Raw genomic sequence first — 24,623 nt, 5'->3', positions numbered from 1 at the left:
TATTTTGACTTTCAAGTCATACCTCTCTTTCTCTCATAAATCTTTGAGATGCTGCCAAAACAGCACTGATGACCTCTTCTCTTCCTGCTGGTATCTTCTCAGAGTTCACCTACAAATATGATATGGGATTCAAATGAAGAGTTCAGTTGTAATTTTGCAAATATGATCCACTGTTGGTCAAGTCCTAGGTTAATATGTGGTGCTTACAGGATGTCAAGCAATGAGACACAGATATGCACTAAATTCATTTTATATTGATTGCAAGTATGCTTGCCATAGATATTTTGCATGTGTACATATGAGTAAATCATAATACCTACATTTTATACTTGTACTTACATATCTGGCTACTATTTGTTTGATGTAGAGTTCTTCAACTTCACTGCTGAGTTGACCAAAGTCCCAAACTAACGGTAACATACTTGGTGGCAAGGCTTGTACTCTGTAAACCAACTGTCTAAGGGGTATTCGTCCTGTAAAGTAAACATACCGGTATATTTAAGTAACTCTATGAAACAAAATATTGTTGTTTCAACTAAAATAAGGCTTGCAATTTAGGAAATCATTCATATAACAATACTACTTTGTTAACCTTGATCATTGCTGCAAAAATTCATACCATTTCAATGGTCAATGTCTGGATGCAGCTTATCAAATTACTGGCAGCACAAATATCGTTTTTCATTATCATAATTATCATCACAAATGTCACACTGACTGAAGAAGGTTCTCTTTGACTGAAGAAAATTTTGCATATTATGAGTCCTAGTATAGGGTTGGCTCAATGAAATGTCCAGAAGTTTCTAAATCGATTTTAGGAATGTCAATAGTGAGAGGGCATACTGATAAGCACATACACTTACCAAGCTTATCATCAGTTTCTTCCGCCTTGATGTGGTATCCCAAACCTGCCTTCTCAAGGCGATCAATCATATCATTTGTATGCCTACCAAAAAAATATTTTCCCGAAACATTTGAAATTCATGACCACAGAAAACCACACATGAACTGAAAGTGCTGCTGTATTTCAGTATATGTTGCAGTTATCTGTAAATTAAAACTTTGGCAACAAGATCATGAACAATATTTACCATAGAGTAATTCAAAAATCAAAATTAAGAATACAAATATATAATAAGCTAAAATAAAAAAAACTAAATTTCTTTGACTGTTGTCAGTGTATCATCACTTTGCATACCAAGTGTAAAAGCCTATAGTCAAGTCCTTCAAGCTTTATATGTCAGACTGTGAAAACTCATTAAATATGCAAATCATAATTAGCTTATGCAAATATGCAAAATGCCTTTCACTACTGTTATATAAGTTTATCATTAAATTACATTTACACTTCCATTAGCTTTGGTAAATCCCTCCAGTTATCACTAAGTTTAAAAAGATCACTACATATACAAATTACAAACCAGCTGACATTGCACCTTTAATCAGCTTTAGTATCTCCTTCCAATTTATGTGCCTAATGTGGAATGTTCATTCAGTAAGCTGACATGAAACTGCAAAATGTCTTTCACTCATATAATATCGTTGTCTCATCATTATCCATACTACAATTAATAAGCTTTGGTAACGTCCTTCATATCTTATGTCCTTGATTGGGTAAGTTTGTTAAATATGCAATTTAGTAACTAGCTGAAGTAAAAACGCTAAGTGATGTTGAATAATCTTACATCGTAAACCCCTTCAATGTACATAATAAGTATTTTAAGTGTACAAAGAAAATTAAGTTCAACTACTAGGATCGAGTCAATCTGCTTATATTCCCAATAACAACAATTTGCTAAATTTGCAAATTAGCAATTAGGTGAAGCAAAAATGCTCACAACAGGCAAGTAAAATATCCCTTCTCCATATGCCTAACTAGCATCCTGTGAAAAACGACTAACTACTGTGCTCTTTAATACCTTCTGTATGGGTTACAAGCTGCAACAATTTTCAATGGATTTGTTCCATGAGTTAATGGTTTGCCGTTCATTCTCCTGTCACACATGATTTCTTTGATGAGACCAATGGCCTCAGTTGTATTTGCTTCATCAAAGAACAGGACAGTGTCTACGTTGTGGTTCTTCTTGTTTAATCTTGCAAGGCGCTCTGCTTCAGTAACTTTCTTGGTGATGTCATTAGCAGTTGTTCCACCATGAACCTGAAAGAAGACAACATGCCCAATTTTGAGTAGACTTAATGTACCTAATGTTTACACAGTTCAGCATCATTTCAAAAAGTAAATGAGATTCCTTGGAACCTGAAAATTAATTTGAAAGCTGTAGGCTATTACATTTGACAGATGTTTTGACTGATAATCAATGTACAGGACCACAAAATTTATATCATATAAAAAGCTTTCCATCTTTTGAACAAGTTTGAAAAATGCCATCTACAGAATTACTATAAAAAGTTATTTGCTATTGAACAAAGGGTTTCAGAGAAGAAGTTTTCAATACGTATGGACCCAATATTTGCCTTTTCCCCTTAAGAATTCTGACAAATAATATTTGTTTATTGTGGTGACATTTTGTGACCAACTGGATGAGTTATCAAATAATCTCTATTATTAGTATGATTATTTGTAGTTTCTGATAAAAGAAAGATTGCTTCTTATAGTCACACATTAACAATCTATTGTAATTCACATCAAAAGTTCTGTAATGCATAAAACCAATCTCTGTTTGCCTATGCAAGATCTAACCAATGATTTATGACTTTGGCTGAAATAATGAAAAGATCACAGACTAACAAAATCTTACAAGTTTCTGTACCCTGCAACGAATGTTCAAACCTATTATTTGACTTACTCACTTTGTTCAACTCAGCTGACCTACTATATACAAGGAATAAATTTGCTGCTACAGGGAAGCTGTACGCTCTATTAACACCCAACACAAATGCAGGCATGTATTTGTAAATATCTTGGAAAGACTACAACACTTCAAGTAAAAGATTCGGCAAAAACCCACTTAACTGCATACATCAAAGACGGTAAGCTGCCAATATATATAGAAATTACCTTCATCAGTATGATATTTTGAGGCCCATCTGCTGCTGCTACGCCAGCTTGCAATTGACACATGAACCTGACCAGCCGTGTCTTGCCGCATCCAGTCTCTCCCATCACAATCACTGGAATACCACATCTGGAACACACAGCCAACATCCTTATAAAGTTCTTTAAGTATTTCTTAAGGTGTAACATTTAGGATATTCCATGCAACCTTTTCTGTAAGAATTTCATTACAGTAAATAAATGTGTTCTTCTTTGACTGCTTTACCAGTATGGCTCCATTAAAATGACAAACAACATACCAGCACAATAGCAAAAGTTCCATAAATTCCATTGTTTAAATATAGGCTTTAGATCTCTGATTCCACGGGAAAAAATGTTTGTAAACATTTTTAAACACATAGACAAAATGGGAAAATGAAGTACCTGAATCGCATGTGAATAGCTAATATCTTCTTGACGTTGTCTGTGGTGAGCTCATAGGTTTCATCTGGGTCGTGTACCCAGTCAATGCCCATCACCTGGCAGAGCTGTTCAATCTTTCTTAATCTACAGGAAAGAACTTCAATCATTGTGTTATTAGTTCAGTCACAACAAAATTAACCAAACACTGTATTACTCCTGGGAGTTTTATCACTCAGCATTTGATAAGAGTAACCATCTACTCTTGGAAGTGATACTAATTCATAATGCTTTCCCAAAAGTGTTGGATTGTTGAAAACCCTTATGCTATCATGGTGTGGACTTCAAGAGACGCTGGCATAACTGATATCACTACCGGTACTAGCTGTCATGGAAGTCACTATCTTGATTGGATTATCAAATATGCCATGCTTACCTAGGTTGAGCATCAAAGTCTTCTCTTAGGTTCACTCGCTGAAGTTCTAGTCCTCTTCTCAGTGGACGTGTCATGACACATCTTTCAAGAACGGTGTTACTTGCAGGATCAACCAAATTTCCATTGTTGTCGATGTAAAATCCAAGGAATGTCATGGAAATGTGGTCATGATTGAAGAATATGTATGGATGAGGACTGTAAGGAAGAGACAGTGATTATTATAGTCAGTGCATTATACATACATCATCACACTTTACCTGATGATGTGTTTGATGTTGAGTATTTCTTTTAAATCCTGTTTGGTTTGAAATTGCACGCGTATTACTTTATGTATTTCTCGTCTTTAAAAGGCTTTATAATAAGTAAATCAATCAATCAATCAATCAATCAATAAAGATGGTTACTGACTACACATGCTCCGCCAATTTGACAATAATCCATTGCTTTCCCTGCTACACTTAGTTCTATATATGAGGATAGAGGCAAGAGTTAAACTTGTACTTTATCAATACTGTGCAAAGAATTTAAGTTAAACTCAACCTTTTGATATCTGATGTATTTTACTCATCAGACTTCAGTGTTCATAACTAATATTATTCAGAATTTGGGATTTTCTCACCTGTTTTCCCACCTTCTACGTAATTGATAAGCAGCAATGTCATCCCCTGGGTCTTTTCCTCCTCCTCTTCTTCACCTTCTTCTCCTTCCACTTGCTCATCAACAACATTTGCTAAACGCACTGTACTCTCATCAGACATGAGTAGTGATGGCGTAGCGAAGTCCTGCCAACAAAGAGAACCTTTATTATAAAGAACTTCATAATTTGGACAGCAATTAAATCTATTGACCAGAAAACTATGCAAAATAAATGCAATCTTTAGCTCTATAGGAAAACCCTCTAGGTTGTTGTATCTTGTTGATTATCAGCAAGACAAACATTTTGGATATTACAATTCTCAAACTTTAAAACAATCCCATGTCTTTCAAACAGAACAATGTATACTTCCTTGGATGTACAAAAAGTGCCTCTGTAGGGCAGTGTGAAAACTGATGAAGATTACTGCTGTATAGTTTGATGCAAATCTCTATGCAATTTTGAACCTGCACAGAAACAGATGGTACCCTATTTTTCAGGTATTACAATTGACTTAATTTTACAAATTAAATACTTTACACAGATGGCATATTTGAAACAGTGACAAATCTCTGCAGCTTCTAAACAATTGTAATATACATAGCCCTAAAACCAAACCTCTTATAGCCAGTTTTTATCAATAATGCTTGTGATTGAATATGTATTTCTTGAGCTTCTTGCTCGCTGGAATACCAAATCAGTAAGAGCTGACACTGTACCTTTGACATCTGCATCATAAACCTGACCACAAAGTTCAGAAAGCCGTTAAGACTAGCATCTTCTAAATGACGGGCTTGGCAGAACACTGAATGCTCACAGTCTTTGAGTTGTTCATTGAGAAACCAAACAAAGTGTCTCAACTCCGCCCATGAAGGATCAGCTACACCACAATGTCTGCAGGAATAATCAAGAAGGAATCTTTTTGCTTGGAAATTGATGGGTGATTGTTGCTGTACTATTTCTGTCAGCTATATTATTTTTGTCAGAGAGTATATTTACAAACCTTAACTTTACTAAGTCCACACATTCTCCTTGCACTTACATACGGGCACAGCAATTAAATGAATGGTTTATTTTGTTTTGTTGTTACTTTCATGGAAAGGAAATTAATGTAATAATTACATGAGAAGGGTTAATTAAGAATATTGAATCTGTTAAGTTCAATCCTTACGAATGTTTCCTTTCACATGATATATATGCATGTAACAGCTGCATCTACAAATGCACATGAAGATAATCATCACTCTGCATTTGTTTATATTATGAGCATAGTTTGACACTGACTCTACTAGTGCTGCAACCTAATTTTCCTTTGTGATAGTCTCAACAAAGTTTAAAGTGCAGCATCTGTATATTACACCAGTAAGAGTACATGCAAGTGCTAAAAGGTCTATGTATAGAGCTCCCTATAAAAAGTCTGCAGGAATCCTTCACGGTCTATGTAGGATTCCCTATTAGAAGCTTGTAGGGGTCTAATGAAACACTTCATTTTCTCACGGCATTAGATTAAATCTTTGAATGAATCATGAATCAGACCAAGGTGAAATAAAATCTGGCAGAGAACTTATGTTTGTTTTTACAAAACAAAAGGAGTTCCGGGATTAGTTTCGTAAGCACACTAATTCTGTAACTTCTTAAGGTAAATACTTATCCATGTCACTTAATATTCATATAAGGTAAAATTGTCTACTTAGACAAATTAAAAAAAAAAAACAAGGTAAAATTTGGAATAAATTAGCTTGTAGAGTATACCTGAGAAAGACATCAAGGCACTGGACATGGTCTCCTTCAATCTTTCCTTCCTCAAAGTCAAAGAAATCTAAGTTCGCACCTTTTGCTTTCCTGACAAGATACTGATAAGCCCTCTGGAATGCAGGGCTACGAAACTCTTGATCATCCATAAGCGGATCATTTTGCATAGTCCCTGAAAGTATATAAAAAATACAGAACATGTTTTTTGAATCAATAGTTTATTTGTATTTGGTTAAAGTAGCCATGGCGGCGTATTATTGTATTAACATTACCCTATTTACAGTAACTATTTAGATGTACTGCCATGATAGCCTATTATTTAAATTACATTTATATTTCACATTGTTGTTCATTTCTGATGTTGTTGAAATGGAATGAATATCTATTATATTCAACGGCACATAATTAATCAGCAAAAGCCAACTAAATGAACATTCTCCTATAAAATTTTACTAGGGATTTTATCACATCTATTATATATGATTTCCTTTGCCTTTTTGCCTCGATGTTAATGAAAGTTTATGGAATAACAACAAATAGGGCAAAACAAAGGAGTTTAAAAACAGCTAGTTGTGAACATGTCCAGAAGGTGAAAATACCAGTGCTTTGTGAAAACAGAGTATAGCTGATCTCTTGGGAAAGTCTGGACAAACTGTAGTTTTGAAAGAAATGTTCAAAAAAGATCTTCACATCATCTTATATATACAAACTGGCTGTCATAATGCTCATCTCTCTACAAAATACTAACAGGCACATGACTGCTACTTTTCATTGCTGTTAGTACTGTTCCCCATCCACAGACACGGGATTCTTTGAACACTTACCGTCAAGTTCATTATTTGCCTTTATGGATTCTAGATCTCTGGTTTCTCTTGGCGACCTGCATGATACTGTTGGTAATATGGTGAAAAAGGGCTGGGAACCAAATGAAACTCTCTGAACCTGCAACATAAGCAGTTTATATGATAACTTTAGATGATTAAATTCATCACATACACTACAGGCAAGGGTGATAAATCCTTGTGTCTGTTTTTCCTCGCCAGTGCATAGGGTTAGGCCCAATTATTTTAATCTGGTAGATTTAAATTGTGTACAGTGTTCATCATACTGAACGAGGTTATTCAATAGTTCACTTGACTTGTTGAATGGGAAATTCACAGGTCCAAGCTTTGTGGGTCCTTGGTTTCAAACTAATACTAGATATGCTCATCATTAGGCTTAGGTTTCAGAAGAATAACTTTAAGTCAGGAAACATTTAATGATCAAACAAATTCTACGGTGTTCCAAGGAACAGTCTAAGTCCAACTTAAACTATTGAAGTTATCAGGAAGTAGAGGGAGTACACCAAAGTCTTGACAAAGTGAAGAGAAATCATGTACACACTCAACCAGTTTCTCAAATCTTCCAACGATCTTTATTTGAAACCATCGTTTCAGCAACACACAAATTGCCTACCTGATGATAAAAGCTAATAAACAAAAGCGGTCAAAAATTTCTCTGCTTTTGTCTAAAGTGCATTATTACCTTTGCCTCTTTCTTTTCTGCTGTTGACTGGATATCTGTCTTTTGCAATTGTGCAGCTGATGTTATTTCTATGACATACAAGTCCCATGGATTCCGCCTCCAAATGTGTCCATGTATGTTACTTATACCACCAAGAACCAACATATTGAACAGGAAGTTGTCCACACCTCTGAGTACCTGGGAAGCAGCATTGTTCATGAAATAAATGCATGTAAGATTTGTGTGATACATTCACAGTGTTCACTTCTGGAATGCTATAACAAAGATACCTTTCTTTAGTATATTTGCCTCTTCTCTCTGCCTTTACTTGGTTTGTCTTCAACCCTGGATATACATGGTTCATGAGTGAGGAAAAACAGTGCTTGGACCATGATAAAGTGTGCTTCATGTGTGAGAAAAAAGACTAAGATGAAGGAAAAATAGCTTTACCTTGATAATGTTCCTCTAAATTAACACAACTAACAATTTCATGTTACTTACTGCAGGTGTTATGTCAAAGTGGAAAATTCTGGATACAGGGTTTGTTGGTGTTGTGATGTACTTGGTAAGTGTTGACACAATAACATTCTGGTCAATGTGTTTCTCTGCCAATGGTACTGTCACACAAACGTCTTTATTGTTGCCAGTTATGTCTTCTAATTCCTGTGCAAGCCTTTCGACAACCAGTGATTTGCCAACACCAGCTCTAGTAGAGGTTACAACCTGCACACAGCATCTGACAAGAAAGAAATCAGAGAATGATGTAACTCGACTCACACCTGTGAGAAATATACTGAGTCTCTCTTTTCGTTTTTTCTCTTCAAATTTTGATATTAGAAAAAACATTGTAGATTACAAACATGACCAAAGACTATGACATTTTCAAAAAATATCTTTTGAAGTTAGTGTCATCTTTTGTGCATAAAGTTGCATGTTTTTCTGCTGACAAAAGTGCTCAGTCACTGATCATCATATATCTATTTGCATCATATATATCATCATTTGTACAAAAGTTTCATTTGTACTGAAGCTTTCTTACAGAAACTTTGAATGCAAAAATAGATGAGAGGATACAGAAGCCAAAAGACAGATAAATGAGGCTGACTGACAGTAATTCACTTGATAAGCTCTGCATCATTGACAGCAATGTTAAAATACAGCTAGCACAATCACAATCAAAGATAAAGTACAACCATGGACACTATGAGCATTAATGTGTCAGATACTACTCACTTGTCATGGGTAAGGCTGGCAGCAGTACGAATTGATGAAACTTCGAGTGCCTGGCTTATGAAACGCTCTTTAAGGTAAGTTCCTATGTCTGCAGCTGATGGAAGCGCGGGTGAATCAATTCTGTAGGAATCCAGTGCTGTCACCATGTGGGAATGATCTTCCTTCTCACGGCTGCACAGAACAACCAACTTGTATTCTACGATAAAGAATATATTTGCAAATGTGTATACCTTTGCAGTGAAACCAATTCAGAAAAAGTTCCTTTGTGTGTATTAAAAAGTTTGTTTTGAGAGAATGGGAATGTCAATTTTGAACTGATTTTTGTCTTTACTTTTAAAGGGGTTCAATAAATCAAAGAAAACAAACAATTGGCATAATTATGCAGGACTTGAAAAACTGTATAAAACAAAGTTTGGGCCACAGGGTTTATATGAGGTTGGTCCAGTTAAAGGAAACATATTTTTATCTGACCTTTTTTAAAGTGACAACCACATTTCCAGGAAAATGGTCAATTAATGATTACATGATGACATACACTCTCACAGCAAAAGTTATATGAATGTATTTCTTGACATGAGTGGAAATTAGTAGACACACACCTCAGGATACAGACTGATAGGATTTTACTGAGGGGCCTCCATCTATATTGCTTATCCCTAACAGTAACCTAAATGAGTTCATAGGTTAAAACTTTCTTATGGTCTGGATCATTGCTTTCAGAGACAATGTAGTTTTCACCACAAAATATCAAAACAAACCCCAAAATTAACATATGCAAATTTCATGATAATTGTTACACATCCCTATACAAATCATGAGCACATAAATCTCTGCCGAAAATTAGAAAATTTTGGAGAAAACAGAAACTATAAAATATGTAATCATGCAAGTTTTTCATCATTTGAACAAATCCAAATGACATTATCTCTAGGAATCTATGAAACGAATGCAATTGGTTGGGCATTTTCAGAGATAATTCTACCAAAAATAAAGGAACAGTTCTGAAAGGTACAATCATGCAGTTTTCATGACCATTTGACTGAAATAGACCTCCAGGCCAAAACAACAGACAGAATTCTCAAACTTTACAATCTGTAATCTTCAGCTAATTTTGAATCTAAATTATGGGAAGAATACTTGTGCTAAAATAAAACTTTTCTGACAGGGAACGTAATACCAAGAAACACAGCACTTCAAAAAAATTGATAAACAACAGAAGGAAAATGACAGAGAGGAGTATGATTGATATTGACAAGGCACATTTTACCATTATTGATACTTCTGTCCTTAGCCAGATGAATTCTCTTCTCTTCTGCTTTAGTACTGACTTCATAGTCCAGCTGATCTGCATTCACCAGACAGAAGATTCTACCACTGGTGTCATACATAGCACGCCGCCAGAGCAGTACAATCTACAGAAAGATTACGTGAATAGAATCAATTGCATTTACTTTTTAAGGGTAGAGATTTGGCAGAGTGGTTTTGAATAGGTGACTGGGTGCCGTACGTTGTGAGTTCAAATCCAATTGAAAATCTTCAATATTTTCTACCCTGGGTTGATAGCTCTGCTGATGGACAGAATTGTCCCTGAGGCCATCTTTAACCCAGTTTAAGGTGAAGTACTACGAATTACGTCAAAATTAAGTTGTGGTGTCATTTTCTTGAAACTTTGCACAAATATCCTTGGAAGTTATGCAAGTGCAAAAATGAAATAAAAAATGGGGGTCACCACGCTCGTTTCCATGGAAACGGACGTTAAAATGGCGTCGTTAGAAATAAATAAAAATGATATAATTCACTTAAACTAAAGGAGGCAATTATAAACGCTTAGCAAATGAGTTAATTTTAATAAATACCAAGAATTAAGATCCATATCTATCGAATGTATAGTTTTCATGATGTTTGTGAAGAAATTTTAACATAAGTATCGATTACAAAATGACGATATCGAAATTATATCACTACATAATTTTCGAACTTTCTTCCTGTCGCTTTGAATGGTGTCATTTTGACCAAACTTGGCGAATAAACTCCTGACATAATACCATTTAGTTTACACTTTTAATAAAAGGGTGTCACCACGCTACTTTTTACAATATCTCCAGGTGAATGGGTAATTTGCGCCATATAAATGGGAGAGAAATGTTAATTTTTCGCTCATATTGAATAAAAACCAGCTTCCTAGGGGGTCAAAATATGACAAGGTTATAGGTCACATGTATTTCTAAGACACTGGGTTAAAAAATTAGGTAAAAGCGCAATTTCAACAATGACAGGTGATGTTAAATACATGCGCTACAAAATAACCCATTTGCGGCAGGCTGGAGTTAAATCTGCGCAGAAACGTTCTAAAGCGTGTGCGCGTCCGAATTCGTCGCCCTTTACCTTAAGTGATGTATTCATTGCTTTGATAAAGTTTGCGTAAAATGTCTGATAGTGTGTATGTGAATGGGAATGCTTCATGAAATCTTTACAGCATGTGGAAAGGTCGCAGTCAGAAGTATTGTAACAACTTAGCTCGGATATTTAACCACTCTTTTCTAGGGATGGGGATTTGGGTGAGTGGTTTTGGCAGTGAAGTCTTCGCTAGGTAACTGGGTACTGTACCGGTACGTTGTGAGTTCAAATCTGATAGAAAATCTACAGCATTACAATTGGTTCGAAGTGTATAATGTTTTCCATCAGATTGGTCAGAAATACTGATGAATATTAAGATGAAATCAATGCTCATTCCATGTTACAGGAATTTGACCATCAAATGACCAGTACCAATATTGGAGTGCTCTTTCAGTCCCTCAGACTGAATGTAACCATCTTATGGGCGGGCATACCTGTTCACCACAGGTACTCTGCTATTATCTATATATACTCACTTCTTCTATTGAGGTCTTTGGGGTACACAACAGTACTTCGTCATATGATGGCAATTGAAGCTTTGGTCCATACATGTATATAGATAGTACAGCACCAAGAATTTCACCTAGGGAAGTACAAACAAAGTTTCATAAACATACAAAAAACATGACAGCAAAAAATTCACGTTTTGTGCACACTTAGATTATGCTAAAAACACTACATGATAGTTAATATAAAATATTCCTAATGTAAAATTTACATGCAATAAAATCATGTCTCATTCTTCAATGTTCAATTTTACTGTTTTTAAACTTAAGTTTATGAATCACTTGTTTACTTCTGATACATATATTCACTGCTACATGAAAATGTTGTAAAAAAAAATTTACATTTATTGTATAGTGAAAAATTCAAATTTCACTAGTTTGTAGTATGTCAGCAAAGCAATATACATTGAAATGCTGTTTTCACTGGGGTATTGATTTGGTGGAATCTTCCATCCATGAAAACAGCAATACAATATATCAGTTCACTTGAGTTTAACAAAACACTAAAATGACAATATATTAAAGGTACAGGTCATCTTTCATTACCTGTTTCAAGTTCTAAAACTCACCTGACGGTCGGACCATCAGATTTGGCCTTCCTGCATTTAAGTATGTTGCAAAAGGTCTGTCTACTTGCCTTGGTTCTGTAACAATCAAAAGGTAATTATATCTCAGAAGATGTCTTTCCAAGCATTCCTCTATGCAATATTTATGACAAGACACATCAAAGACCAACAGACAGAAAAAACAGACAGAAAAAGCCCAATCTTTGTCCGTGGTCACTAATAACTATTCATACTAGAGAATCAATATCTCCTGTTCCAAAATGTGATCTGTATGCCAATGGCAGGTTTCCTACCTTTGCGTGCGAGGTATCGCAAGCTGTGGCCAAGATGTTCCAGGCTCAAATAGTCTTCTACACTTTTTGCAGTCAGTGAGTTTTGATACTCATTCCAGAGCTCTTTCAGTTTCTCAATCAAATCCCTTGAAGAAAAGTACACATAAAAGTATATATTCAAAAACATATGTAAATAAATATAAATATTTTACCTTTCTATTATTATGCCTACATGTACCAGCATAAGCTTTTAAACCCATTGCTTTTCTGTTCAAACTATAACATTTTAACTTATTAGTGTCTGTAACAATGTCATTTTACAGGTTTCTATGATACTGTATTCTCTTGCTAGTAATAGAACTTCAGCCAAAAAACCCTCCTCAAAAAACCAAAATGGAATGTGAAAGAATTTGATAGAAGATCTGTAGGAAGTATCCTATCCACAGAAGTGATATCACCTGCCTTCATTCCTATCATCATCCTAACCTTTCCATTAATTCTGGAGATAACATGTGATCAAGGATTTCAGCTTCAAGCTTCACATACGGAAGACAATGAGTATGAGTGTTCTTATATTCAAAGTGCTAAATAGCACCAGAGTGCACGTGAAGGATGGATCTGGTGGGAAATTGTCAATTAAATGTAAAATTTTCCCTGCAAATGTAGCATAGACTCAAATGATCAACTTTATCTAATCACATCTACCTAAAGTCAATGGCATTTGACAAGTGTTTGATACTTCCTACTCATGTCCATTTACCCAAGGCTTGCTTAGCAACAATGTGTGTGAGAGCTATTCTTCGCTGAAGCATATGCAGATAAAAAGTAACAATGATAAAAACTTTCATATCTACAAACCCTTTTGATGATCTCAATCTGGATAACAAACTTGTAGTGACTGAACTAAGTGATTCAATATTGCGAGAGGGAAATGCATGAAAAGTTGATTGGCTTTCAGTCACAGTCATGACACAAGTCTCCTCCTCCACTTGTCTAACAGCAGTAGCTGATGCAGAGGGGCTAGTTGTTGTGGTTCATCTGTGAGCATCATCATTTCGATCTCTTCATCAAATTCCTGGCACAACAGAGTGACAAGTTCTTCATCATGCATGTTCTGGTAACACCATGCTACAGCCTTATCAATGTCAGTGTCAAAGCTAGAATACTTCAGTGAGGCCTTTGCTAGATCTTGGTTCAGTCCTTCTTCAACCATACTGCAAATGAATTCCTCCAGCTTAGCAACATCTAACATTGGCTCTTGTGCCTGTTTGGTTTCATCTTCAGCTGTACCTGCATCACTCTGTACTGTTGCTGGCATATCAATATTAACAGAGCATTTTTTTTCCATATTCTTCTTCAATTTCCATCATTCATCAATTCCTTGGTATTAGCATCTTCTTCTTCTCTCATCTCTGTATCCATATCTATTCTTCCAACTCCTATGAAAGCAGCATTGAGGGCTTCCTTCACATCATCTTCCTGGCAATTTGGCTTCAAAGTTTCAAGCAGTGTGTAGACACCAGGTGACACCTGCTTAGGATCAGACAGCAACTGCGCCAGCTCTCGTCTCAGGATCACAAGTTGTTCGGTGGTATAGTAGTTGAGCTGGTAAAAATCAGATCGTTTTTCTTCAACATATACTAACCATTCCTCCAGACAGTCTTCCATGAAGTTACATAACTTTTGCAACTGCACATACACTGGATCAAGTCCTAAGAGTGTGTTTTCCCCGATACCAAAGTCAACCACAACAGAAACTTTCTTTGATTCCTGGCAATAAATGACTGCTGTCCACTTAGAAAACAGGACATTCCCGGCTGCACAAAGTTTGATATATGCTGTGGCTAGTCTGGTTATTCCAGCTAGAGTCTGAAATAGGAAAAGGTGATTTATGACACCTGTGGTCAGTAATGGGGTTTGACAATACTAAACTTCTTTAAGGATATTGAAAGTTGAGGTCATTCATTTCATTCTCTGACTGAGTTATCACTAGAGTTTTTGATTAACTGTCCCATTTAATTGATGAAATAATATTTCATTTCAGCATATCCCTGTTGTTCTCATTTCACCTCTGTATAAGTATTTTCTTACCATAACACATTACATTGCATCATAATTCTCTGGTGCAAAGATTTTCACTGTTCCTTTTTGATTTAAGCCCACAATTTTGAACAATATAAATTGACACACTCAGACAGCTTAAAATTATTTGAAGCTACATGCGTCACTTTGCTCTTACCTCAGTGAATCGTTCAACTTCACCTCTACCTTGTTCAGCCTTTCCAGCTACTAACATGAGTTTACTCTGTAAATCATTGAGCATGTCAAGATTATAAATCTTATCACCATTCAACTGATCATCATCATCATCATCATCTTCTTCACTTGCTCTTTCTTCACCACTCTGTACCATCAGCCGTATGACTGCCTCAATTGCATCCTGGTTATGGAATAATGTAAACATTTTCATTTCAATGTAGAAAACTAAATTTATGAATATACTGTCATCTATGATAGTAATTTGAATATGGTTCACTTGAAATTTTTTAACTATTCAAAACTGGTTGACAAATCACTAGTTAAAATACACAAGTTTCACTTCACTTGGGCATTTTCTATGAACTTTAAAGGGAAACAGTCATCGGAACTGCACCTGTGCAAGTTCCTTGTTTACAAACAATGTATTTCGTGCACAACGTCTTGATGCACTTCATCATCATAGCTGCAACATTTAAATTATACAATGGGTCCCATACGACCTTTGAGTGCAGTTCCGATGACTGTATTCCTTTCACAGGATGCACTGTCGTTGTATGAATTTTTTCTGTGCAAACTATTGATCAAATGTTAAATCTTTCCATTCTGTCTTTTATATGGCATATATAGTAAAGGTTTTGCTTTTCAGCTATGGGAATATCTTGCAGACAGATGTTTAATTCGTTTAATCATGATCAGAAACAATGGACTTCTTTATCATATCAGCTTGGAAGCACTTCAGCAGTAATTTTGACAATTACATATCAGCTTTTAGCGGATTCCATACGATAACTTTAAATCTCATTTTTGGATCAATAATTTTTTAAATCTGACTTTCATTCTAAGTAAATCTAAATTAATTTTCTGCAGGATTATTGAAATTTTAACAAATGTGGAGACTGGGGTATATTAAAGTGATAGAAGCACATAGCCGGCTGGACGGGGAATAGCTTTTACCTTAGACCTGTTGTTATCGATGTTTCCCACTGTGTACACTCCATTGCAGTTTATGGCCTCGGCTTGACTAAGTGATGATGTTTCCACTGATCCATGTGATTCCTTGATACCCTTAAGCCACTCAATATGGTTACCAATATCTCTCTGTTGGTGGTTTTTGAAGGAAATAAAGTAATTAGACCCTTTAAAACAGGAACTTGTGATCAGCAAGTTGACATCACCCTTTTACATGCAATACTACTTTGCTTTGACAATCTACATGATAGAGTATTGAATTCTTGAAAACGCACAGAATTTCTAAAGAGTTTTCCCACTTTAGAAATATTGTACATATTTTGTCTAGACTAGCCATCATCATTTATTTACTATATTGTAATTATATCATACCAGTATATTGATGGTGCAAATACAGCGATCTGATTGGTTGAGACGCGAAAAGAACTACTGGCGATATACCACGGCTGGCATACGCGCGAGCTTTCAGCTTGAGCAAAAATCCGTTTATGAAGTTCAACGCCAGAATTTCAATATACTGTTATGATATAATAGCAATAAATCACACCCAGCGACGGTATACCACTCGATTTTGACCAGTTCACTTCATATATGCACTCGCTATCGCTCGTGCATGTATGTCGTGAACTGGTCAAAATCTCGTGGTATACCATCGCTGGGTGTGCTTTATTGCTTAATTATATTATAGCTTTGTCAATACCAGTGAATTTTGTGACGTCATATCCATACATTATTACTGATAATGTATTCCATTATTCAGCATTGCGGCCCCACAGCGAGCATAACAATACAAGTTTTTTTTATAAACAAAAAAGGACTGCACATTGAAAAGGAGGGAAAGTATGGGATAACCCATGTAATACACAAAACGATAAATTTTGATAATGGTGCACAATATTGATAATAATGTCTTACTCTACGAGTTATCAATTTTGAGTCCTCCTGCATGCACTCGTCGTCTGCTCTGTCTGGCTCGCGCTCAGCATGCAGTCCCCGTACGACACGCTGCAGTAGCAGTACTACTATACTACTATAGGTTGTTTACAACATGGTTCTCTTCATTGCCATATAGGTGAAACAGAACTCAGTACGCTTGCAAACTCCTAGACGATACTGGGTTTGACACATGGCATATTATGTATGTCAGTGGCCATGTAAACGATGCAAGCGTAAAAGGCTACTCGAACCAGCCATAAACGGGCCAACGACGGCAGCTGTCACCAACCTTGGACCAAAAAGGTCTACGGAAATTACTACGGAGCCATTCAAAGTCTCGGTCCAAGCTCAGCTACTGCCAACAATCATGACGACCGTGGACTCTCCGTTGATCTAACATCTCGGCCACCTAGTTCTGATGCACTGACTGTAATCGGAGACAACTTTCATTCATCTTTTTTTCTCCTTGTCTGTGGTTTCACCTTGCCTTGTTCTCGATATCACGACAGAGACCCTCCAGTATGTTTGTCAACTGTACCTTTCAAGCACCCGTTTACGTCGAGTTTTCTCGTTCGCCGAAATAAAATAGCTCTTCTCAAGAAGCCATCAAAAATTAAATTTATAGACACAATTATTAATGAAATTTAAACATTTAAAATAACATTATTGGACTTTGTTGATATCGTTTGCAATTGAATGCTGTACTACTAGCGACATAATAATGATCGTATTGATCAGCTGATACCAAGCAGCTCGCTCACTGATCATGCTGATGTTGATGTTCCATTTTCTTTATGTCTGGCACTTCACCGTGTCGGCTTTTTGAATGGCATGATATTGAAAGGTCATGTTTCAAGTTCGATATAGATGGTAGGGATGCAATTCGTTTTCATTTCCTTCGAAAATACATCGTTTTATATTTCCAAATTGAACCGTGAAAGTGCTGCTCATTTTTTGTGTTGAACGTGGGAGTTCAGTGCAGTACAGTGCAGTATTGAGTACGTTTAAATGTATACAGTATACAGAGTCAGGGCCGATCATGCCGGACGACGCTCACTGGCTTCAAACTCAGTTTAAATTTCCTTTTTCATTCGTTTTCTACATCTACAAATTCACTGGCATTGCCCAAAACTATAAAATAATAGCAATAATGTAGCCCCTCCCGGCCCATAATGGACTCAAGCAAACTCTGCACGACATAATTACGAGGCAAATATAACGACACTGATTGGACAAGCAGTACAATAACCAACCTATTCACATTAAAAGCATAAAATAGGAAACCATGCTAAAAATCTGCACAGAAAAGTACTTACTAATTTCTTGGGTAAGCTACTGTCATTTTTCAGGGCATTCCAAAGTGACTCACAGGCTTTCATCAATTCCTTAAATCCAGCATCCTCCTTCAAGTCAAAAATTATGGACGCATATCCAGTAGTAGCTTGATGGAGACATTTAACTCTGTCCACTTCAAAGTCAGTTTCTCCGGCTGATATCATGGCTAAATCTACAAACACTTTCAACTGCTGGACATCTACAAATTACACAATGGTAGGATTGACTTCACTCTCCTTCTTAGACATTGTTTTTGTCAATAGTGTTGATCACAATGTCAAATTTGTTACTAAATACAGCTGCTCGAGCAACAACGCTGCCTAAAATTTGGACAAATTTTATTGTATGTACGGCTGTTTTTATAACTTGTACTGGAAACCATTATACAAATTATTGTGACTTTTAATAGCCCTTATAATTGTAACACTAGCAGGTTTTATTTTCTGCATTTATTAGGAAAATACAAACAAATATTTATTTATTTATGCATATTAATAAGCGAAAAAATTGACATTATTTGTGATCAGTGTTATTATATTTATATATAATTTGAAGGCCGGTCATCCAGCAAAAGTTGTGGAAATATGAGAGTAGCTGACCAGCACTGTTAGAGAACAAAAGAAAAGAAGACAGTAATGATGGACTAACTAGCAACCCATCTCATAAGCTAGCTCAGCTTATAGTGGAACTCTGAATAGCAACTGAATGTCACTGTATTGAATATCTGTTTTTCAAAAAAAACGTGAAAATTTATAAGATTTTGTTTATCTGCACATCAATATCAAAATTTGCTTGCTTCTATTTCTTTCTACAGCATGATACAACAGCATTTCCATATTACTACTTATGTAGAACAGAAAATCAAAAGCTATGACTCTTTAATTCGTGACCAAAGGGACAATTTCAATATAATATTGGTTTTTACATGTCCGTACATTAGGATTTGACTCTATACTTGCTCTCTGTACTTCGCTTGTTTTGCATGCGTGTCTGTAGTTTATAGAACCTGCGCTGTGACTACCCAGTATTCAGTATTTCTATTGGTAGTTTGGCTTCTTCTCCATCTACATACATCACATATTCATAATCATACCTTTGATTTCATTCCTCAGCCATTCAACAAGAGGTCTGCACTGTACCAACTCCCGCAGACACTGGATTCTGTCTTGTGACAACTCTGCCAAGGCTTTGCCTGTCTGTACCACCTCTTCATTGATGGATTCTAGATGTCTGTCCTTGAAATCATCATTTCTCTGTGGTAATGCAAACACAATACAAAAAAGATATAACTTAAATCATACAGAGTTGCAACCTGTCAACCAATATAGAACCTGATATCAATCTGTTTTAATCAGTGTTTTAGTGTGTTCTTACAAGGTAATGAACTTTGCAGTAAGAAAAGGAGATTTCCAATTTCTAATACCAACATTTGTAAAGGCAAGATCACATGCAATTAGAAACATATCATTAATAAGGGTATTCCTGAGAAACTAAACATTGAATTTAAAGGTTTCAAAGCCATGGTATCAGAGACAGTTAAAGTAAGAATTTCATGACCCTGTGTCATATGGCTGTCATGATGATAAAGAATAACATGTACTTGAAAAATACCGCAATTATACGGTGTCGCTCACATTTGATCAGAATTGGTACATACCAGTATGGGTACCAAAGATCAACAATAAATGTTGTTTCTATCTGTTCAGTGCAGGAAAATTCTACATTGATGTTATGACAATAATTTCTGCACAGTACAACCAGAAAAACAACAAGAATGACAGAAATTTGACATACTGCTACAGAGAATTGATGTTTTGATCAAAAAAGGGCAAAAGTTGTCCTAAAAACACAAATATTGAAATTTCACCACATTTTTTGCAAATAGCTTCTCAGCTTGTCAAAAGATGATCTGCAACATTTTGCGAAATCTGTCAGCAATATAAATCACTGGGCCATAAGTAGTTACAGCACGCAATCTTATTTGCGCTAGTGATATGGATGTACATTGTATCCTAAGACAGCGTCTAACTAAAAAATTATAAATCTGAAAATTTACTTAGTAAAAATATTAGCACAGCTTTTCTCATTTGGAAAATTTTTTTTAGAAATTTACAGTTGTAAAAAAAATGTTCAGAATTTCATTGCGACCACCCCCTCCCAAGATCTAATGGTCCATCCCTTAGTTTGAGCAGGTCTGTTAATATGTAACAGTTCATAAACAATGACAGGAAATGACTACAGGTCAGTGGAGTATCCTGTTTCAGCCATTGGCATGCCACCCTCATTGAACATTTGCAGATTTTCCTTTTTCTTCCCTCATTTGCACATTTTTGACACTGATGTGTTCATTTGAACAAATTCACATCTCAACCCCTACATCTACCTGTACACCAAATACTAAGATGGTAGCTTTGGCGGTATGGGAGCCTTTGTGTGTGATGGACATACATCCGCACATACCCACAAATATACAGACATACAGACGCCACTCAGACTCATCATATAAGCTCTTTTTGGTATTTATATATAAAACCAAATATGAGCTAAAAATACCGCAATTATACGGTGTCGCTCACATTTGATCAGAATTGGAACATACCAATATGACATTAAACTGGTCCAATAATCATTTCCATTCAAGGTAATATATTACCAGGTCCATGGAACAATTGTGATTTACAAATTTAAGTAGGACCATCCTGATCAACCAAAGATCAACAATAAATGTTGTTTCTATCTGTTCAGTGCAGGAAAATTCTACGTTGATGTTATGACAATGATTTCTGCACAGTACAACCAGAAAAATAGCGTCAATGACACTGTAGCTCCCATCCTGGACTATTTAGTGTTTGTTCTCTGGTCAGATATTTGAACATGTGTGAAAGGGATAAAGTGCATGAAGTGAAAATACTTAAATGTAATGTACTGGAGACAGTGAAATATGTTTAATGTATTTATTCAGAACATAAAATGGAAAAAATACAGAATTAGAAATATCGAATACTGTGATACAACCATTAACTAAACAAGTCATTGACAATGACAGTCCCCACTTGTAATAGGAGTATTAGTCTTGATGGGGCAGGGAAATGTGGTCATTAAGAAGTATCACTGGAGTGTATATGTTGAGATCTATGGGCAAATAGGTCTATGTCGTTGTTCCCAATTTGAAACACATGAGGCATGTCTAAGTTATGGTTCTAAATCGGGAAAAAAGATCAGACCTCTAGCAGTATTGGACAGCCAAGAAATACATATGCGCATAATAAATGAGGTACAAGATGTGACATCTTAAGGTCTAATATCCTATCAAATTTGGAGGGTATAGAACTTGTGGTTATTGAGATATGCATATATATGTATAATCAAGGTCAAAGGTCATGGAGGTTACATGACATTTTGAAAAAAAAATTATATTGCTAATTAATCCCTATATGCCAAAAAATCAGACCTCTAGCTCTATTCACTTGCCCAGAATTAGATGTGTGCAAAATTAATGAGGTAAAGCGTGTGTTGTCATAAGGTCTCCCATCCTACTAAATACAAAGGACATAGCACTTGTGGTTACTTATTTATTGACATAAACATATATTTAGGTAAAAGGTCATCAAGGTCACATGACATTTAGTCAAAAAATTCTATCCTATCAGCGTGTTCATTTTTAGCCGGATGCCGGCCAAATTGACCGGCTACTTTCGTATTTTGGCCGGCTACTTTTCAACACTGTTTCGCTCTCTGGCCCGGAAATTCTGGTTTTGATAACAATAATTAGATTTTTTGGTGGTCTTGCAAGCCGCAGATAATATTTCAGAAGTGCCGATGTGGCTATATGTAGTCTAGCAATTTACGCGGTGAACTTGTTGCTATCACTGTAGTACCGCAATCAGCGAACGTGTTGTACCGTGACTAGGAATCGCTCTCGAAGTCAACCTCGCTCGCCCGATCACAGCCCGAATTATTCCGACGTTCACATCGGGTATAGCCGAAAATTGGACTAACATACAATTACGTTATGCCCGCGAATAGCCGACCATTTCCAAATGAAGCAGACTTTTGTTTCGCTCAAACGCGGAAGAGAAAGTCGAAGCTCGAGAGCTTTGGTTTTCTGCGTAAGAGTAGGGCCTAGTCTGATGGGTTTGGTAGGTTTTTGATCAAATCTAAAGCGACCACAAGTTACTGAGTCTCATTTTTCATACTTTCGAAACGCCACGTCAATCTATCCATGGTCGATCACGATGTCAACTCAAGTCGATCGACATCGCGTTTTGTGGAGGGGCCGTGGTTGTGTGCATCGCGGAAGAGAAAGTCGACGCTCGAAAACTTTGATTTTCTGACTTTGTCTGTTGGTTTTGGGAGGTTTAGATCAAATCTAAATAAACAAAAAATTACTTGGTCTCACTTTTCGTACTTTTGAAACGCTACGTCGATCACAGTGTCAAATTTCAGGTCGACCGATATCGCGTTGTGTGTACTGACTACCGGTGCTTTGTACACACACGGTGTAGTACAGGCTGGCGTTCAGTGTCGTTAGTTTGAGGTTTTATCAAACATGAACACTGAAATTTAGCTTTCTTTTTCAATTATATTCAACATCAGCAAAAAATCAATAATCAGCTCGCGGATTCGTTTTAATGTGAAATTAGTACAGTGAATTAAAATCACTGAAAATTGTGTTCCCATAATTCATTGAATTGAATAAACTCTTTGATTTAACTGTATCTTCAATCAAGTTTATTTAAATCAGTAAAACACTTTGTGACAGCCAGGCTGGTCAGGATTCTAGCGGATCGTTTTCTGGGTTGTGAAAACCCCTATTCTATGATGTATTTCAAAATGTTTGTTCAAGTCATGAGCTAAACATAATTCTACACAACAGTCTGGTGAAATTTTGCTATTATCCATGTCAACTGAATGCAGTTGACAGGCCCGAGTGATATCAACTTAATTTTTCTGACTTTTTTAAACTTTATCCCTTGAAAACATGTTGTAATTGGCAATGATAATGATTATTCTGTATGCTGAAATGGTCTTAAATACTGTACAAGAATGCATAAAATTACTCCAAAATGTCTTCAAAATTTAAAAATTTCTTGCCCACACACAGGGACGGGGAGCCCGTCCCTGAAACCCTCTCCCCTTTGTGTATGTTGAAATAGCCTTTTATGCACTTGTATAAGAATGCATGAAATTGCTCAGAAATGTCTTCAAATTTAAAAATAATCCTTAACACTCTCATGCTGAAATGGTCTTTCCGTACAGTACAATAATGCATGAAATTACTCCAAAATGCCTTCAAATTTTAAAAATTTCTTGCACACAGGAAACCCTCCCCCTGTGTGTATGTTGGAATAGCCTTTTATACACTGTATAAGAATGCATGAATTGCTCAGAACTGTCTCCCCCGCCCGCCCAGGGATTCTGGTTGCACACAGAAGCTAACCGCCTACTTTTCTGAATTTTCCGCCTACTTCAAAATTTTTTGAGAACCCTGCCTATAGTTATCCCTTTATATTAAAAATAGCGTCAATGACACTGTAGCTCCCATCCTGGACTATTTAATGTTTGTTCTCTGGTCAGATATTTGAACATGTGTGAAAGGGATAAAGTGCATGAAGTGAAAATACTTAAATGAAATGTACTGGAGACAGTGAAATATGTTTAATGTAATTATTCAAAATAAAATGGAAAAAATACAGAATTAGATATATCGAATACTGTGATACAACCATTAACTCAACAAGTCATTTACAATGACATAGTCCCCACTTGTAATAGGAGTATTAGTCTTGATGGGGCAGGAAAATGTGGTCATTAAGAAGTATCACTGGGGTGTATATGTTGAGATCTATGGGCACATAGGTCTATGTTGTTGTTCCCAATTTGAAACACATGAGGCATGTCTAAGTTATGGTTCTAAATCGGGAAAAAGATCAGACCTCTAGCAGTATTGGCCAGCCAAGAAATACATATGCGCATTATAAATGAGGTACAAGATGTGACATCTTAAGGTCTAATATCCTATCAAAATTGGAGGGTATAGAACTTGTGGTTACTGAAATATGCATATATATGTATAATCAAAGTCAAAGGTCATCGAGGTCACATGACATTTTGAAAAAAAAAATTATATTGCTAATTATCCCTATATGCCAAAAAATCAGATCTCTAGCTCTATTCGCTTGCCCAGAATTAGATGTGTACATAATTAATGAGGTAAAGCGTGTGTTGTCATAAGGTCTCCCATCCTACTAAATACAAAGGACATAGCACTTGTGGTTACTTATTTATTGACATAAACATATATTTTAGGGAAAAGGTCATCGAGGTCACATTACATTTGGTCAAAAAATTTCTCTCCTATAGTTATCCCTATATACCAAAAATCAGACATCCAGCTCTATTGGCTCGCT

At 36.0% G+C, this 24,623-nt stretch overlaps 2 protein-coding genes across 2 annotated transcripts in view; both read right to left on the bottom strand.

Moving 5' to 3' along the window:
* Positions 1 to 339: 339 nt before the first annotated feature.
* On the bottom strand, positions 340 to 13,856 carry LOC139151740 (E3 ubiquitin-protein ligase RNF213-like). Its single transcript, XM_070724714.1, has 18 exons — positions 13,573 to 13,856; positions 12,736 to 12,860; positions 12,446 to 12,520; positions 11,847 to 11,953; positions 10,241 to 10,385; positions 8,974 to 9,169; positions 8,242 to 8,476; positions 7,762 to 7,938; positions 7,062 to 7,179; positions 6,238 to 6,409; positions 5,205 to 5,379; positions 4,471 to 4,633; positions 3,852 to 4,046; positions 3,440 to 3,562; positions 3,020 to 3,146; positions 1,920 to 2,158; positions 864 to 946; positions 340 to 473 (listed from the first exon to the last, which is right to left on the bottom strand). The coding sequence occupies exons 1-13, from the start codon at positions 13,680 to 13,682 to the stop codon at positions 4,003 to 4,005; spliced, it is 1,842 nt and encodes a 613-aa protein (XP_070580815.1). The 5' UTR covers positions 13,683 to 13,856; the 3' UTR covers positions 340 to 473; positions 864 to 946; positions 1,920 to 2,158; positions 3,020 to 3,146; positions 3,440 to 3,562; positions 3,852 to 4,002.
* Positions 13,857 to 14,070: 214 nt separating this feature from the next.
* Positions 14,071 to 24,623, bottom strand: part of LOC139150768 (E3 ubiquitin-protein ligase rnf213-alpha-like) — an 81,704-nt gene continuing 71,151 nt past the window's right edge. The window contains exons 7-11 of the mRNA XM_070723164.1: positions 19,307 to 19,466; positions 18,195 to 18,412; positions 15,928 to 16,071; positions 14,954 to 15,154; positions 14,071 to 14,583 (exon numbers count right to left, since the gene is read on the bottom strand). Coding sequence (XP_070579265.1) covers positions 14,071 to 14,583; positions 14,954 to 15,154; positions 15,928 to 16,071; positions 18,195 to 18,412; positions 19,307 to 19,466 — 1,236 coding nt within the window. The remainder of the gene's footprint in view (positions 14,584 to 14,953; positions 15,155 to 15,927; positions 16,072 to 18,194; positions 18,413 to 19,306; positions 19,467 to 24,623) is intronic.

This window comes from Ptychodera flava, chromosome 15, assembly GCF_041260155.1.
Source record: "Ptychodera flava strain L36383 chromosome 15, AS_Pfla_20210202, whole genome shotgun sequence".
NCBI classification, from domain to species: Eukaryota; Metazoa; Hemichordata; class Enteropneusta; family Ptychoderidae; genus Ptychodera; species Ptychodera flava.
Note: the sequence above shows the minus strand (reverse complement) of the source record. Positions and strands in the feature narration are given on the sequence as shown.